Source organism: Aspergillus aculeatinus (genome assembly GCF_003184765.1).
Source record: "Aspergillus aculeatinus CBS 121060 unplaced genomic scaffold BO66scaffold_4, whole genome shotgun sequence".
NCBI lineage: Eukaryota > Fungi > Ascomycota > Eurotiomycetes > Eurotiales > Aspergillaceae > Aspergillus > Aspergillus aculeatinus.
In genome coordinates, this window is record NW_020291473.1 from 599,246 (window position 1) to 616,695 (window position 17,450).

Genomic DNA, 17,450 nt, shown 5'->3' on the forward strand with positions numbered 1-17,450 from the left:
TCGACTGTACTAGGAATTGAACCCGTGGCGTGAAGCTTGCGCTGGCCTTGTACCTATGAGAGGATTTCGATATTTATGTTTCTGGTACAAACTTGACAATTTTTCTTCTTCTTTCTCCACCTAGTCTATCTTCCATTCTCGTCCATCCGGCTAGGTACTCAGGTTGTTCCAATCTTGTGGCATCCGTCCCGGTCCTACCCCGTTATCCAACGAAGCTGTTTCTTCATTTAGTTTCTCTGTGAGAACCTCTCATGGGACATGGATTTTTGTATGATGACGGGCCGGGCTGGGGGAGTCCCTAGCTGGAGCGGACGAGAATGTTAGGCATGTGTTCGCTCTCGGGGACATCTGTATCTATGTGAAGAATAGATTCTAAGTGGGGTTGACGACCATCCGATGACGATCTTGCTTATGACAGCGGATATTAGACACGAAATGAATTAAGTTCGATATACGGGTATGTGTAGATCTGGTGTGGAGTAGCACGAGGCTATAACTAGTATTGTAGGTCTACTATACATTTACTTTTTCATACCGTACATATATACCCGAACCGCGACCAGCTAGGCTAGATCTTGTCCAACAGAGAAGGATTGGCCATGAGACGGTGGCGCATCTGCTGCCACTCCAGCCAAGTGACCCCCTGCACCAAGCAGTCCGCCAGATCGTCCAGCTTGCCGATATCCGGCAAGTTGGCGTGGGCGTGGGCGTGGGCGCCAGTCCGGGGGTCCGGGTGTCTGGGGGATTGCCATTTGGAGCGATACGCCTGCACCCACCGCTGTAACTCGTGGTCGTCGGCCACGGCCAGAGTGCCGGGGCGGTGGGTGGTGGTGGTGGTGGTGGTGGTGGTGGTAGCATTCTGCAGCCAATGCCCCACCAGATCCATCTTCATCTTCTTGACCTCGCGCGCGCTCTTTTTCTTCTTGCGTGTACGCCCTGTAGCTGTAGCTGTAGCTGTAGCTGTTCCGTCCTCAGCTTGAGTCTGCTCCTGCTCCTGCCCCTCCTCCTGCTGCTCCAGCACCCGCCTCCTACCATTCTTACGCTCCCCGTTCTGGTTGCCAGTAACGTTCACCACTCCCTCCACCCCTGATAACCCAGACCCAGACCCAGACCCAGACCCAACATCACCACCCTCACCAGAAACCAGCAACGCACCCCCAAGTCCAGCATCCCCACCTCCACCCCCCGAAGCAACCCTCGCGGCCCAAAACCGACTCACCCGCGCCGGCTCCACGCCCCAAACCCGCGGCACCACCCCCCTCAGACCCTCCGGCAGACCCTCCCTCTCGCGCCTCAACACCTCCAAAACAGTATACAACACCGCCTCCAACACGCCGACGCGGATCGTCCACTCCTGGACGGCCGCCGACCCCGCGGACCGGAACCGCTGGCGCTCGATCAGCACGTGGGTGGGGCGGTACCGCTCCAGCAGGGTGGTGAGCAGGGTGTACGCCTTCGCGGCGTAGAGGGGGGGGGAGTACCCCTCCGGTTCGGGGTGTTCATCCTTCAATGGGGTGACTGCGTCTGCGTCTGCGTCTGCGGGTGGGTTGTTGAGGGTGGTGGTGGTGGTAGTGGGAGGAGGGAAGATGCCGGAGTCGAAGTCGGAGTCGAAGAGGGAGAGGCGGCGCCATGCGGTTAGCGTGATGCTGGGCCTCTCTTCCCTCGGTTCTCGGGATGAGGGAATAAGAGGTGGAGAGGGCGGCAGGCCGACGAGGAGATGCGCGAAGGCGAGGTTGCGGATGCCCATGTCGATGCTGAGGATGCTCATGGTGTCCGTCGTGCCCGGGGCTGGCTCGGCACCGTCGACGGCATCACGGCAGCGGGAACGGTACGCGTACTCGCTTCGCGGAACTTCCGTCTCCAGGCGGCGGATGACCACGGGTCTCGTGCCGCTGGACTTGACCCCGGTGCGCTGGGCGATGCGCTGGAGGTGGGCGGCTTTTAGGGTGGGGAGTAAGGCTGAGAGGATGATTGTTGTTGTTGTTATTGTTGTGGGAGTGGTGGTGGGAGCGGATCGCAGGAGAGGGATGGTGGTGCGCATTTGGAGATGATGCTGAGATTGACGGGATTTAGTCCATGGATTTTTGGCCGGTGAAATTGGGACTAAATGGGCTTGGCTGGTTGTAGTGGAGGGGATTCTGGTTTGCTAGCTCGTGACTTTGAAAAAGGCACTTGGCAAGGGGTGTAGGTCTTGTAAGTAGGTAAAAGGTATAAATTTATGTATCAAGTGGAAATTGGGTTTCCATACTGGGAAATTCGATGTGGGTCCAAGATCTGGGGTGGCTGACATAATATAGCCAATGCTGTAGACAGTAGACAGATAGTAAAGTTACCGACTGCAAGTCGAAAGATACGCTAAACACCACAGAACAGAAGAAATCCTATTATGCATATTTTACCCTCGACAGCATGCCCACCATCCAAGCCGTCAAGTCAAGATCTTATTAGTAGGTGCTTGAGTAACTGCCCCGTAGGTGTTGAAAATGCCCAAATGCAAGATGCCAGTTAAGTCAACCATATCTAAATTCCTTCTGGAACGACCCTGGAACCAAACACCCTGCCATCGCCTCACATCAGAAAAACAAGAGAACCAAAATTATATATGCGCTCTCTCACCCCTGTCAAACGCCAGAACCAGAACAAACCGATGCAATCCGCGCTGAAGAACTGCTTGAAACTGACCCAACTCCACCCGTGTGTCACAAACAAGAAAAGATATTTTAGAAAAGAATTCATCTGGAGGCAGCCCGCGTGATCATAGAGTCGCGGAACGTGCCACGTCATAGCCCTCGTTCGACGGGATAATCGCCACGTCAGTCGGTGACACGCTCTCGCGCACATACAGAATCGGCGCCCACACCCGCCAGTGTAGCACCCCCATATGCGCCAGCCGCATCGAGATGCGCTCGACGTCATAGTGCTGGGGATGGCCCAGCATGGCGGTCGCCGTGGGGGGGAAATTGCGCTGCGACTCGCAGATCGCCAGCGGCGACATGTTCAGGTACTTCTTCGCCGCCGCGAACGCCGCCGCCAGCAACTTCTCGCGCAGCGAGGCCTGGAAGTACTGGAACAGCCCCGATTCGTTCGACAGGTGCCACTCCAGCGCGCTTTCGATCTGCGTGATCACCTCGTCCGAGACCGTGCTGCCCTCGCTGCAGCAGGCGGCACACGCGAACCGAGCGATCTCCAGCCCCATGCACCGCACGTTCTGCACCCACTGCACCGACCCCCGCAGGCAGTCCTCGTTCTCCTCCATCAACGATCCAATGCGTGACCGGAACGTGGCGTATGTCTGGGCGGGGGCCGACAGGTAGCGTTTCTGCGTATGGATGTAGGACTCGAAGATGAACCAGCAGATGTCCAGGTTGATCAGGTTCTGAAGACAGGTCCGGAGCTGCCACAAGCGGTCCGAGTCAAACACAAAGGTTTCCGGAAAGGCGTCCGGGGGGTGAAACTGGAGTAACAAGTCGGACACTCCCTGAAACAGCACCGAAATCGGCCAGAATCCGTCCCTCTGTGCGGCCTTGTCCATCTGTCGCAATTCCCGCTCCCGGGTCTCCAGATACCAAAGTCGCGACGAGTCGACCCGGAAGTTATCCCTCTCAATCTTGCCCCGGAAATACTCCTGCAGAAACGGAACAGTGTCCTCAATCAGCAGCACCCGAAAGGCGCGGATCTGGTGGTTCGCAACGTCCTAAGGCAAGCAGAATCAGTTCCCATTTCTCTCTTTCGCGGCGGCGAAAACCACCCCGCGCGTGGACCAACGCCTTACCAATTTCATGGCCTCCAGGATCGCGAACAACGTCTGGAGGCCGCCGACAATCTCCATCGGATTCTGCGACTGCGACCCGGACCGGATCTGCTCCACCATTCGATCCGCCCATTCATCCCGCATCGGGGCGCAATGCGTCTTGAGCAGCCCTGCCAGCCAGGCGGCCACCCGGACCATATCCAGCACCCCCTTCTGGATCTGCTGCATGAGTAGCGGCACCTCGAGGTTCTGCACCACCCCCGGATGATCGCGTTCGGGCACCAGCGTCTTCAACACATCCTGCAAGGTGTCGAACATGGCGGGGAGTCGGGGCTCGAAGGCCTGTCGCTGGTCGGTCCGCGCATCCGCGGCCAGGCCGGCAGCTTCGGGCGACGAGTAGAACGCGTAGATCGAAATCTCCACGGCCATGGCCTCCCAGTAATCCGCCGCCTCTTTCCGCTTCCGCCTTCCTTTCTCCCCGTCGAGGTCGGGCTTGAAATGCAGGTCCCGGTCGAAGTTCGCATCCATGCGCAGGTTGATGTTGCTCATGATGCATGGGAGATCCAGCTCACTCAGCGTGCTTTTCGTTACTGGGGGATAGCGCTTGGCGGTCAGCAGCAGCCTATGTTCCTCGGAACGAAGCCCAAACGCGGGCGGAATGTCAAGGGTCTTCGACGATGAAGATGATGGTCTGGCTGGCGCTAGGAGCGCTGTTGCAGGCGAAGACTGCGAAGCATCTTCGCAGTAAGCAGAACTGCCCGGGTGCCGTTGTTGGCGCGCGTCCGCGGGATCAGGACGTTCGTTCGCATCGCGATGGTCTAGCGAATCGTTCTTGGGCGACTCCTTCGTATGGCCGCTTCCTCCATAGGCTTCCAACGGACAGTCGGCGCTTTCCTCCTGCTTGCCCGGCGTATCCCGGCGGGCCTCCTTCGTTTTTTGAAGGTCCATCTCCATCCGATCCCGCTAGTGCCCGAGCAGATAATGGTGAGGTAGTAGGGTTGAGAAAGGAAAGGGTGATGGCTGGAGGTTGGTGGTTGAGGCGTGGCAGGAGAGTAGTAAACCGGTCCAAGTGGGAGATTTGACGATATGTGGCTGCACCTAGATCGTGGGACAAACGGGCATTTCCTTGGTGATAGACGCAAGGCACCGTAGCCCTATACTAGACCACGACAACGACGGTGTGGGGGGGGGGGAAAGGTTCGACTGTGATCCCTTTCCAGCAACCCTTCTGTCAGTCCTTGCCTGGGGTCGACAGGGTTTCAAGGCGAGGGAGGGGAGAATAGTGCGCACCTGATCTTGGTCAACGACGTCGATCGCTGGTGTCGATCATTAAACGGGAAGTTTGTTGTGGTGGTGGTGGTGGTTGTAGTTGAAGATTGGTTGGAATAAGTGTGGTAGGTATGGACTGACGATATAGAAGTCGACCAGTTGTAGTTGTTGTGTAGCAAATGTGCCCCCCTCCCTTTTTCTGCCTTTTTATATAGCGTATAGATCTCTTGTGGTGTTTGTTGTGACGTGACAAGCCTTTTGATCTTCAAGTCTTAGTAGACGACACCAATGTCACACCCAGCACAAGATGTGAAGCTGTATATGTTGAAGCAGAAAGGAAGACAACAAGGTCAATCAAATGGCTACGCGACAACCATGAAGGGAATGCCGAAGGGGAAGAGCAAACAGATGCGGACAGGAAGAAAGGCGACAGCAACGAGATCAGAGGAACAAAGAGACCGGGATATTCAATGTTTCTGATAACCCACCCCAATGGCAGCAACAAAGCATGCGGGTTTCAGTAGATCCAGCGGTTGAAGACTCCGAAGAGTAACCCTGCACTACCGTACACAGGGGGAGGGGAGGGAAAAATGTCAGTGTCAACTAAGAGGGGGAGAAGGAGAGAAGAAAAAAAAAGGAAAAACACCAGCCAAGGGAACTACAGCGATACCAGAGATGAAGGGAAAGAATAAAAAAAAACCAGCGAGAAAAGAAATGGGCAGTGATCAATGGAAAGACAAGATCAGTCCTGCACTACCGCATTGCAAGAGACTAAACCGTATGAACTGACTGGTCAGAACGAAAGAGAGAGAGAGAGAGAGAGAGAGAGAGAGAGAGAGAGGGAAAAAACGAGAGGGAGGAGAGGCAAGTGAGCCTTTTGCAGGGGCACTGGAAAAAGTGAGGCTGATCTAATCTAGACGCTTGCAGCAACTACGAACTTTCCGGTTTCTGTTTTGGCTCTGCGAACCACCAGGAGACCAGCTGGGAACGGGCACGGAAGCTGCTGCTGAAAGGGGAGGGAACTATAACTTCAATTCTCCATCGGCAATCCTTCATCACATAGCGGATGACGTGGGATGCTTGAAGAGAAGAAGAGAAGAAACGCTGAAGTAGAGAAAGATGAAGAAGTAAGTAAGTAAGTAAGTAAGTAAGTAAGTAAGTACTAGTAGGTTGACTTAACGAGGATTGCCCTTCTTCAAGCCTGGCCCGATGGTTAGTTCAAGGTGGTGTGGGGAAGAAAGGATCAATCAATCAATCAATCAGTCATCCATTCATCCATTCATTCCTTAATCACTGCGCGAGGGTTGAGAAAGTGGAAGGCGAAAAGACCAGAGGCAAAGGGAAAGGGAAAGAAAGTCAATTATTCCCGCGGCGATAATCCCTGACTCCACCCCAGCAGCAGCAGCAGCATTCCTCACAACCAGGGCAGGGCACGGTATCGTGTGCGATCTCAGGCCTCGGGCGTGTGCCGGTTTCAATGCTGCTACCCGGCACCGTGGAAAAGGCCTAGAGTTCCCAAATGTGATAGGGAGTCCGCTCCCCATAACTGGTGCAAATTGGTTCAACTGGTTAACTAACCCATGCAGAACGCCACCAGTCAATTGAATTCTATCTGGGTGGGATGGAGCAATAAATTCGGGGAGGAACCAAAACAAATCCAAAGGTATTATTAGGAGGGATAGTCTCCGGTGATACTTCGATAGGAGGGCAATTCGGTGTATTCCCGCTGAATCATGGCAATGTGCAAAGCAAATGGATGCAGCCTGCCGTTGACTGTGTTCGGATGGATCTTAAGACCGAATCCATCTTCATCCGAGCTCTTGTGAAGGGTTTTTGTTTTTTTGTTTTTTTTTTTCTTTTTGTTCCGGTATGGTTTCTTTTGTTTACAGATTATTCATTAGTGGTTATGTGATGAACAGGAGACTGTCTCTGCATGGAGTAAGAAAAGATCCCAAGCAGGGGATGGCCGGACATTCCATACGGAAAACTATAACTAACAACCGGCAAGTTGGATCTTTAAACTTCTTCCGCATGCAGGTTGGGTGATTTCTGTCATCCACTCTCTAGACATGACTATGTGTAATTTGGCCGACAAGATCTGTGCGGGATGAGTATCTGGAAGTAGTGGGTGATTGTTTTTCTTTTCCCTATCCCAGGGCGCCGAACGGCAGGCACCATGCAGCATGGGATCTCGATAGATCACGGGGCATCAGCACCCTTTAGCATCATGCCATCCATCAGCTTGCTTGCTTGGCCCTCGTGTGCACTAATTAGTACCACAGGTACGGAGTACTCAGTACTCATCCAAGACTTTTCGGCAACTCTGCATCTCTTCTCTGTCATGCAAACCTAGATGAGACCGGCCGATTGGTCCCAATCTCATAGTCGGGCGTCAAACCCATCATTCTTCTACTAAATTTCGCATAGCGGATGAGCGATGGGGGGTTCCGCTTTTTGCCCACCGACACCTTCGGGACTGCAGTCGACTTTGGGTTGGTGACCGCCGGCGGGAACTCTTCTTGCGCTACAGAGGCCCCTTTTCACTTCACAGGCGCCCGCGACCGTGTTTAATTTCCTCCCGTTGGCTCCTCCCTTGGGTTGGGGTGGGACATGGGGACAGCCCCGATCTATCCACCCTAGCAGATTGATATGTAGATTGACGTCGATGTTCATTACTGATAACCCAACAGTCCCCGTCGGGGTGGATCGCACGCGTGGTAGCATCGGTAAGTCCACCCGAGTCAGCAATGGCTTAGGTTGTAACTTATAGTTAGTACCGTGGTTCTTCCCCGGTTTGTGTCTATGTTTCCCGGCAGGAATCTGATGCTCAAGGTTCTGGTCGGATGGCCCCAGCAAGTCAATCTACTACTCCGTATCGAGAAACTATCCAGTTCTTGCTAAGAAGTGGGATGATTCATTGGATCCGCAGCACTTGCAGTTGGGGTCGCTTTATAGAAGGCGCTGTACGAGTCGTAAGTAATGATTGCCGACAAGAACGAATAACAGACGGCAGACGGCGAAAACGTCATGCGAATAATGTGGCTGGACCATTCGAGCCTTTCCTCTGCGAATAAAGGGGCGAGAAAATTCTGTGGTTGATGCTGGCTTAGCGCCTCACTTTTGTTGCGCACTGGTCACAACAATTAGATACTCCACGCGTGGCCGCCTCATTATCCCGGGTCAGGACGGCGAGGTGGCAATTGGGGAGGGGGAGAGAAGCCAAGCCTGTTGGCAAGGCAAGCCATAAGAGAAGCGGTGTTAGGATAGACCCGGTTTCTGCTCCCCAAGGCTGCAGGGTAGAGTTGAGAGTCGAGACGTTGCGCAAGTCTGGAGCCATTATTGGCTCCGCGTTGCGCTGTTGCAGGCGGGGCGGGGAAGTACGGAGTCCGTACTAGAACTTCCTCCAGCCTGTCAGGCCAGGGCGGACAGATAATATGGAGTGATGATGAACCTTGTATCGACATATATGTCTACCGCGACTTGTTGAAACTCCGCTGCACATTGCTTGCCTGATTGATGCTTTCACCGGCCGAGTCTAGGCAATGAAGCGGAAAAGATGAGGATGATTTCCTCTTTGGGAAGCCAGGGCAGATCCCGTGACCACATGCCTGGCCCTAAATCAGGTGATTCGCTATACTCCATCAACTCTTGAGCAACAGCTACTTAGTAGTAGACAATGAGGTAGGACAAAGCCACGGAAATCATCATGGACTACTTATTTCATTCTCAGAGTGTAATCTGTACCAGTATCAGCTCGGACACGCAAAGTCGGCGCCACTCCGTGACTCTTTGTAGAGTTCAATAAGCTCAAGCTTATTGAGAGCAATATCGGGATACTCATTATAAGTATGGCGACTCACAACAGTGTTTGTAATATAATGGAGATGGAGTCAAGCAGTCGCTACGACAGTGCTTGTAGTGCAGTGAGGAGTGAAGAGAAGATGAGAAAATGAGAAAATGAATCTGGTCGCTGTCTACGCCTTGATCCGTATGCTTTGGCCATTCCTGCCTCCGAGCCTGAGTCGGCTGGACGTCTCCCAATTCGAGGTTCATTCCTTGCCAGGCGTCCCTTCTTCTGCTCTTCCTACCAGCTGGGCCGGTCGAATTCCTGTTCCTGAGGCCGAACCCGGCAACTCGTTGTTCTTCTGGCTCTTCCAGGCCGAAGACCCTGCGCATGATGATAACCTTATCAGTTGGTCTCTCTCTGCAGATCCAGCCGCAATACTCCGTAGCTAATCAGACATCGGCTAGTATGGTTCAATGGCGGGCCTGGATGCTCGTCTCTGATCGGACTGCTATCGGGCAATGGGCCATTTGCCTTCGTTGGCAATTCTACCCAGCTCGAGCGCAATCCGCACTCCTGGACGCAGCTGGGACATGTTCTGTATATCGACCAACCCGTGGGGACGGGATTGTCCACGGCGAGTGAGCCCTATCCACTGTCCGACAACGAGGGAGTGACTGCCTACCTCTACGCATGGCTACAGTCTTTCTTCACCCTCTTCCCTCAGCTCAGGTCCAAGCAGATCCACCTGATGGGCGAATCCTACGCCGGTATATACATCCCCTACCTTGCCTCAGCCATTGTGCACCACCAGGCCTCCTTCCCGCTCCATCTACGCTCCATCTCCCTCGGGGATGCGACATTTGGCAACTCCATCGCCATGTCCACCATCCCCACCGTAGCATACATGCGCTCCCAGCAATCGCGCCTACAAATTCCACCCGAGATCCTCGACGCGTTCATTGAAGGCGATTCCGTCTGCGGATTTGACCAAGTCCTCTATCAAGCCGCACAATATCCGCCCAAGGGACCCATCCCCATCCCCGACGATGCAGAGGACGATAACGAGACACCAGACCAGCAGCAAACATGCAGTAGTGACACCGCAGCAGCAGCAGCAGCAGCAATGCAACACCCTCTGACCACCCCCGAAGAAATCCTCTCCTCCATTCTGAACTCCACCACCTGCGACGGATCTTGCGCGACATTCTCCACAGCATCACGATACCTCTCCACCACCGCGCAGAACCAGCATCAGTGTTTCGACGTGTACGACATCACCAACAATTGTGCCACCCTCAACCCACTGCCCCTACTATCTTCATATTTCAGCCGACCTGACGTCCAAGTCGCACTGAACCTGCTCCCTCCGTCTCCTTCCTCCCCTGTATCTTCCCAACCTTCATCAGCATCATCATCAACCTCTCAAACCTCGCATCTTCCATCCCCGGCAAACAGTCGCAATTCCAATCCGACCACCTCAGAGACCAAAAAGCAATCTCCTCCCCCGTCTTCTCCTTCTTCTTCCTCTTCCATCCCCACCACTTCCCGCGCACAAACCTATCTCCCCTGCAACGACACCCTCCGCACTCTGGTCCTCAAAGACGGCCAACTGCCCCAACCGCCAGCGGACACCATCCTCCCCGACCTCATCACCACCCACCACATCGCCCTCCACGTCTACGCCGGCGACAGCGACTTCCTCCTCAACCACTATGGCATCGAACTGGCCCTGCAGAATATGACCTGGCACGGCGGCCAGGGGTTCTCGCGCCCGTTCACCGGTAATTATTTCCATGTAGACGATGCGGGCTTCCTGCGTCATACAAACCACTCCTCCTCCTTCTCCTCGCCCGATACCACCTGCCCTGCAGATACCAGTAGCTGTGATGACCCCTTATCACCACCACCACCGGTGGCAGCGGGTCTCTGGACCTCCTCGCGAGGGGTCACCTACCATCTCTTCTGGGGCGCAGGCCATGCGGTAATTGCTAAAAAGCCCCGGGAAATGTTTGCTTTTGTGCGGGATGTGGTTCTGGACTCTTCGCAATGGGATTGACATGATTGCAGTAAAAATATATACAAATGTGTACATGTAAAGGAAAAGACAAAATTACCCAGATCGCTAATTGCTGCAGTCGAAGGGGATTGGCAAATCGACAGGAATTCACTTGTTGAAAAGTCTAGATTGACAAGGGAACGATCATCTCTGTGCCGTAGATGTATGAGTAATCTGTAGGTCAGTGCGTGGATGTCTTGCACATCCACGAATCTTTCTCCTGGGGGAGGGGGAGCCTGCATGATGCATGCAATGCAGTAGGGGCGAAGTGTTGGGAGGAATACAGCAGAGCCCCCCAAAAAAACAAAACCAAGCACACACAAATTACAAAAACCAACCCCACGGTTTGGAAAAGGGGGGTTATTGAATTTTAGGTTTGCAAAGTGATTGCTGCACCAACAGCAAGAAAGTTTCACGTTTTCGATGCAATTTGTCATGTTATGCGAGGAAAAAAGAGGTGCCCTTTTCCTTGCTTTCGAAAAGTTGTGGTGGTATCTATGATGTTTTTTTTTCTTGAATTGGTGCCCCCCTCTCTATCAGTAGGTAGGAATCACAAGGGGTTAAAAAACAAATACATGATGGGTTTCATTTCGCCTTGATCTTCATAATGCATAGTCAAAAACAAAAAGGATAGAGCACGCTATGCAAAGTCCTTTCCCAGTAGAAATTGAACGCTGGAAAAGCCGTACGCCGCCTGTTTTGGAGTCCCGAGTCGATGTGCCCCCGTATTCCTGGTGTCTGTGTAGAAAAGCATTCAAATATGCGACACAAATAGGGTTACAAAGGATGCTTGGAAGATCGTGGAAAGCATGTAAGAGTAAGAAGAGGTGATACTGCACATTGAATCATGTCGTAATTGTTCACTGAGCCATGAATAATGCAAGTTTGTGGCCACGTGAAACCAGCTGTCAAAGCATCGGTTTATCGCAGTGGGTACGAAGACCGGAGAAAGTTGATGATGAAGACTCCGGTTCAGCGACGGGCGAAAAATGGGGCTTGGTTAGGCATCGAGAGCAAAGAGTCGGCTCTTTGGAAGACATCCCCTTCGAAAAACTTGTCGCTGTATGCACTGGCAGGGGTAGAGGGAACGGTCGCCTGCGCAGCGGGACCGAGTGCGGCACTTAGAGGTGTTGCAGGAAGATGGACCGATGGCGATAAATTAGGGCCATGATGAAATGTGTTCGTCGTCGATACCGAGGTCTGGTGCTGTGAATGATGAGCCTGCAAAGGAGGACCGTATATGTTGGGAGTTGGATTGCTGGGGTTATCTGCAAGAAAAGACCAGGGCGACGCATCGATCATACGTCCGGCTTCTCTGCTCGACCTCTGGATGGGACGAAGCATGTTGACAATGTCGTTGGGGAGAATTTTCATATTTCGAACCTCCTTCATGTCAATGACAAGGTCTACGAAAGACTGCAAAAATGCCTTGCAGTGTTGCCAGAACTCGCGCGTGTTCCGGGTTCCACCACCAGGCTCCTTCACCTTCATGTTGGACAGCCTTGAGCCCAAGCCCTCTGAGACATCCAGACACACCTGACAGCGGTGGATGAGATTTTTCCAAAGAATGACGATACCCTCTGACTTCCGCGTTTGCTCGGCTAGTTCGAGACATCGCACCAGTTGAGCAAATGCCACAGGCAATCCCTGGAGAGCAGCGCTACATGCCGAGTTGAGCTGACCGAAGATTCTCTCGAAAATGCGCTCTTCTTCGATCTCATCTAGTCCAGTCATCGGACTGATTCGAGGTATAACAGAGCTAGGGATCGCAGGGAATGACTCGCCCGAGCGAGGGGTTGCCAGTGACGACGGTATGGAAGTATTGATGTGGTTGGATCTGCTACTGGACCGACTCCGTGTGGCGAGACTGAATGGCGTCGGGGCAAACCCTGGTGAACTGACGGCAGACTGGTATTGCGATGCTGCGTGGAAAGGACCATTCATAACAATCTGAGGGTGCTGGATTGTTGTGTCACTTCGGTAGCGTCGTGTCGAAAACGACTGGTCTCTTCCCCTTGTTGGTGTCACGGTTGGCCCCAGAAACCGGTCCGGACCTGCGGACTCCTTAATTTCTGGAACAGGCAATTTCGCAGCTGGTTTGGGGCCCTTTTCGATGGGCACTCCAAGATGTGCACACGCATTGCGCAATTCAACCATGCTACCGAATATCATGAGAATCAGAGAACGCACATAGCACGACTCGCCGTTCGTGACTATTTTGTCAATACTGTTTCGTAACTGTGTGCCGACGTGTGTGTAGGCGATAATGCATGTCTCACATTCTCGCTTGACAGCCTCGTTGGCCAACCGTGCCACGTCGGCTTCCTCAAATTGAGAGTGTTCTGCGTTCTCGATAGCCTCGTTGAGGCGATCGACATGAGTAGAAGCATTGTAAAAGACAATCTCGAGGCTATTTCGACGGGCGTCTTCACGCTTGATGACGCTTATCAAGGACGTGACATTGGATTGAATCTGAAAGAGAGCGAATAGAATGCACTTTGCGCTTGCGATAATGGGCTCGGCTGTCACTTTCTCTGCTTTTTGTTCCGGTAAACTCGACATTCGATTCACAAACCCGTCCTTCAAGCGCCTGCGCTCCCTTGGGCTGCTGGGACTGGAAGAATTGCTGCTAGATAGGGCGCCAGATGGCCTGGTACGAAGAATCGAGCCGTAGCTCAAGCCTCGCAGATGGCTATTCCGATAGGGACGTGTCTCGTCGAGAGTTCCAAGGTCTGTGTTCTTCCGAATGACTCCCATCCGCTTGTTGCGCGCTGCGAGAGAGGCTTGGATAATGCCTTCGCTGTTGCTTCGATTGCGCTCATTGTACGCACCATAGGGTTTCACCCCTGGACGCTGTAGTACGGCACCGTGGAAGGCAGGGTTGTGCCCCGAAGCGATGCGATAGTGGGACTTCATTGGAATTGGCGGTGGTCGACCTAACGAGGGTGACTTGGGGTCGGAGGCACTGTCGCCGGTACTTGGGATCACAGGGAATCGACTGCTCATTCCACGCTTAAGAGGTTTGGGAGTATCCAGCATGCCCTCGCTAAAAGCCCTGCGATGTCAGTTTCGGTGCTGCGGAGTGGAGACAAGAGGACATACCTCGGGTCATATTTCTCAATTTCCAAGAGCGCAACAGGCTGTTTTGTCTTCAAAAATCTTTTAAGCTCAGCGGTTACTGCAACCTCCTTCTCGTTGTCAGTCAAGCTCGAGGGGGCATATTCTGTTTCAGAGCTTTCGAGGAGTCGTCGCAGGGGGTACCGCAAGGGGTTGCCAGCAACTTTGAGGATTTGAAGCTTGTTCATGTCGGAGATCCCGAGTGGTAAGTCGTCGAGGCGGTTTTGCATTACCGAAAGAACCCTAAGAGAGGAGAGCTTTTTGATCTCTTCCGGAAGGTGGCTGATTTTGTTGCGACTGATGTCTAGAATTTCGAGAAGGGGCAGCTTATAAACCTAAAACCATTGTTAGAGCCCATAGCAGAAGAGGCTCATTTGAGGTGCCCGGAACGTACTCCTTTGGGAAATTCACGGAAACTGTTTGCCCGGATGTTCAGATATCGTAGATGACGACACTCTGCGAATCGATAGGGTATGTGAACCAACTGGTTATTGGATAGCGAGAGTCTGCTAGTTGTCAGCGTGTCCGGGCACGCAGGTGACGTCTGTCGCAGCAGGAAGGTGAAAGGAAACATACCGCTCAACTTCGTCCTTGATGGTATCCACGACTGACTCAGGAATACGAGAAATGTTGGAGTGACCCAAGTCGATCGTTAACTTCGGCTTCACTACATCGGTGACTGCTTCACTTCCAGCAAGCGAGCGTTTTGTTTCTTGGATTCCATTCTCAACCGCCCGGCGGGCCAGCTCGATTGTCTCCTCGGTTGTTAACAAGCGGGGTCCTGGTGGATGTTTGCCTGTAGTGCCATTGCCGTCGCCTGCGGTTCCGCTGACAAGTGTTACCTCATCCTCACTTTTGGCCGGTGCATCAATTCTGGAGGCAGGCACCAATGCAGCAGGCACCAACGAGGCTGGTACGAGCGAGACCGGTAGGCTTTGTTCCAAAGATTGTCTGCCATCGTCGTCATTGTCCGCGTCGCCACGGTAGGCGAAGGGCATCCTAATCGTATCCTCCGGGCGCACCATTGTCGACAACATAGTGGACGATGTACGGAGTTAGAGGGTCTATGCGATCGGCCTGGCGCTGGCAATTTTCGTGATTGAGGGTTCGGAATTCGAACGTGCACTTAGATAGCCAAGATGTCTCCGGGATGTGTTCTGTGGCCTGCACGAAGCATGATCGATGTATAATCAAACTGGGTAAGGTGTCGTAAGAAGAAAGGATAAGTATGAGGGTATAAAGGAGGCGACAGTGCGTGCAGTTGGCGTGAGGCGCGCAGCCAGGCCCGGGCGGCACTCGTTAGGCTTCAAAAGGACGAGGACTTGCTCGAATCCGAACAACACGAGAATCACGACAAGGGAGGATTTCAAGAAGAATCCTTATGGTAAGTCAAGAAGTGAGAAGAGTAGATTGTAAGCCAGTACAAAATTTAGATAGGACGATAGATGTTGGTCCGAGAGGTCAACGGAAGTCGAGAAGGACGGGCGGCGTGACGGGTGTGAGTGAGTGAGGAGGGAGCGAGGGAGGGAGCGAGAGAGGGAGCGAGAGAGACTTGAAACGCGGAGAAAAAGGTTGCAGCTGTCAGAAGAAAGCCACAGCTAAATCAACTGACTGCAATAGCAGTAGGTAACTTTTTTTTCTTTCTTTTTCTGATTAGCTCAGTGATGCGATTGATTCAGCGAGTTGATTGTTTGACATGGGAATGAAGGAGGTGAGGTACGGAGGTCTCCGTTGTAGTTAAGTTAGTAGTTGTAGTTGTACTCCGTAGTTGTACGTAGTTTGCAGAATAGAAAGACAGACCCTCCGGGCGATAAGTCGACTGGTGGTTGATTGGCCCCTGGAGCGTGCCCGGTAGCCACACCTGAAACACCCGTGACTGCTATTGTTTGATCTTTTTGATGTACTCCGTACTGTAGCCGCCATGACAGAGAAAGAACAAAATCTGAAGCATGAAGGGGAAACATCAAAAGAATGTCAAGTGAACAAAGTAAACAACTGATCGGACAGTAAATAGATAATGTGAGAAGGGAAAAGAAAAAAAAAGATGAGATTGAATGCAATAACAAAAGAAGTATAAAACTTTATATAACAGTACAAGCAAATTTAAACCCCCCTAGATCTCAACAGTCCCGTAGTGTACATGAAAATATCCCAATAATTCCTCTCCCAATACATCTCTACTGACTCCTCTACTCAAGCGCGCTTTCATCCGCAGGATCTTCTTCTCCTACACTCACGGAGTCCTCATTGTCTGGTACTACAGGACCGGCCATTGATGCGTGTTTCGCGTCCAGGATCTGAGCTTCATCCCTGGCCCAGACCTTCCAGCGCTCAAACTCTTGGTTCTCGAGTTTCATACCAACCTCCAGCTGCGTAGGTCCAAAGACAGCACCAGTAGCTTCGGCTTCCTCTGCCGCAACTCGGCGTTCGATATCCTCACGCAGACGGAGTTGATAGAATTCGCGACGAGCAATGTCGTAAGCGGCGCTTTTGGTCATGCCGAAAACATTGTTCAGAAGCCAGAGTTGGCGCTGAACGACACTATACACGCAGGCAGATGATGCTTAGCATGGCAACGGGGGCAAGACGCGTAGAAAACAGCCGTGGTTAAGTGTGGTAGCATACCTCTCACCATCCAACCTCTTTCCTGGCTGCTGGAGCCGGCTCCAGTCGTGGTTGACCCAGTCCTTGCCGGTGGTTTCGAGGACCACTCGGGGCCTGGCCAATTCCCAAGGATGGTCCTTGAAGAATTCTTTGCGCAGCTGATCCTCCTCGTATTTGATCTCGGTGGGTAGAAACATGCGGCTCGCCTTCTTCGGCTTCGTCTTCTTTTCTTGAACTTCTAGAGTGTAGCGCTTCGCCATATTACCGTTGCTAAGTCTGACCCACTTGTGGCGCTGGCGGATCAATTGATGTTGGTGTGCTTGATTTCGGACGAGGACTTGAGCGGGAGGAATATCGCCGATAACATCGGCCCAGATAGGTAATTTTACGATCTGGTTCACCTCCTTCTGGAGTAAGGCTTTTTCGCGCACGCGGAGCGCTGTGAGGTTGTATTTGCCCATTGTGCAATCGGAGAGGGCGGCGGCGGCGGCAGCGGAAGAGGAGGAGGAGGAGGAGGAGGATCTGTCCGGTGAATGTGTGAGAAGGAAGCGGGAGACCGGGGATGAAAAAGACGGTCAGACCTGCTGGCAAGGATCAATTAAAGCGGATTGAACAATCCTCCGTGAAGCCTCAAGAGATATTTTGAGGAGGTGGCAGGGCCCAGGCAGATAAAGCCAGGAAATCGAAGTTTGGCGGGAGTCGAGGTGGAAAAAGAGCCATTGGCACTGATTGGCAATGCGCGCCTCCGATTGGCTCCAACCCCGGCTCCGCCTTGGAAACAAATGGCAGAGACTGTGAGTTCGAGTGCAAAGCCCATAATAATAATTTGAACGCGGAGCTTCTCCTCCTCCTCCTCCTCTTCTCCT

At 52.9% G+C, this 17,450-nt stretch overlaps 4 protein-coding genes across 4 annotated transcripts; 1 reads left to right on the forward strand and 3 right to left on the reverse strand.

Moving 5' to 3' along the window:
- Positions 1–496: 496 nt before the first annotated feature.
- BO66DRAFT_365667 (Tcp11-domain-containing protein) lies at positions 497–5,146 on the reverse strand. The gene is made up of 4 exons (XM_025645223.1): positions 3,773–5,146; positions 2,780–3,694; positions 1,183–1,912; positions 497–975 (listed from the first exon to the last, which is right to left on the reverse strand). Exons 1-4 carry the CDS (start codon positions 4,703–4,705, stop codon positions 569–571), a joined length of 2,985 nt encoding a protein of 994 aa, XP_025508126.1. The 5' UTR covers positions 4,706–5,146; the 3' UTR covers positions 497–568.
- Positions 5,147–8,977: 3,831 nt separating this feature from the next.
- On the forward strand, positions 8,978–10,863 carry cp9 (putative serine carboxypeptidase; the record flags this gene model as incomplete). The annotated part of the gene is made up of 4 exons (XM_025643396.1): positions 8,978–9,212; positions 9,272–10,191; positions 10,300–10,684; positions 10,727–10,863. The coding sequence occupies 4 exons, from the start codon at positions 8,978–8,980 to the stop codon at positions 10,861–10,863; spliced, it is 1,677 nt and encodes a 558-aa protein (XP_025508127.1).
- Positions 10,864–11,764: 901 nt separating this feature from the next.
- BO66DRAFT_146084 (putative cell morphogenesis protein Sog2) lies at positions 11,765–15,336 on the reverse strand. Its single transcript, XM_025642107.1, has 4 exons — positions 14,557–15,336; positions 14,375–14,486; positions 13,966–14,315; positions 11,765–13,909 (listed from the first exon to the last, which is right to left on the reverse strand). The coding sequence occupies exons 1-4, from the start codon at positions 15,015–15,017 to the stop codon at positions 11,836–11,838; spliced, it is 2,997 nt and encodes a 998-aa protein (XP_025508128.1). The 5' UTR covers positions 15,018–15,336; the 3' UTR covers positions 11,765–11,835.
- Positions 15,337–15,841: 505 nt separating this feature from the next.
- rsm25 (mitochondrial 37S ribosomal protein mS23) lies at positions 15,842–17,250 on the reverse strand. Its single transcript, XM_025650252.1, has 2 exons — positions 16,606–17,250; positions 15,842–16,521 (listed from the first exon to the last, which is right to left on the reverse strand). The coding sequence occupies exons 1-2, from the start codon at positions 17,043–17,045 to the stop codon at positions 16,170–16,172; spliced, it is 792 nt and encodes a 263-aa protein (XP_025508129.1). The 5' UTR covers positions 17,046–17,250; the 3' UTR covers positions 15,842–16,169.
- Positions 17,251–17,450: the final 200 nt, after the last annotated feature.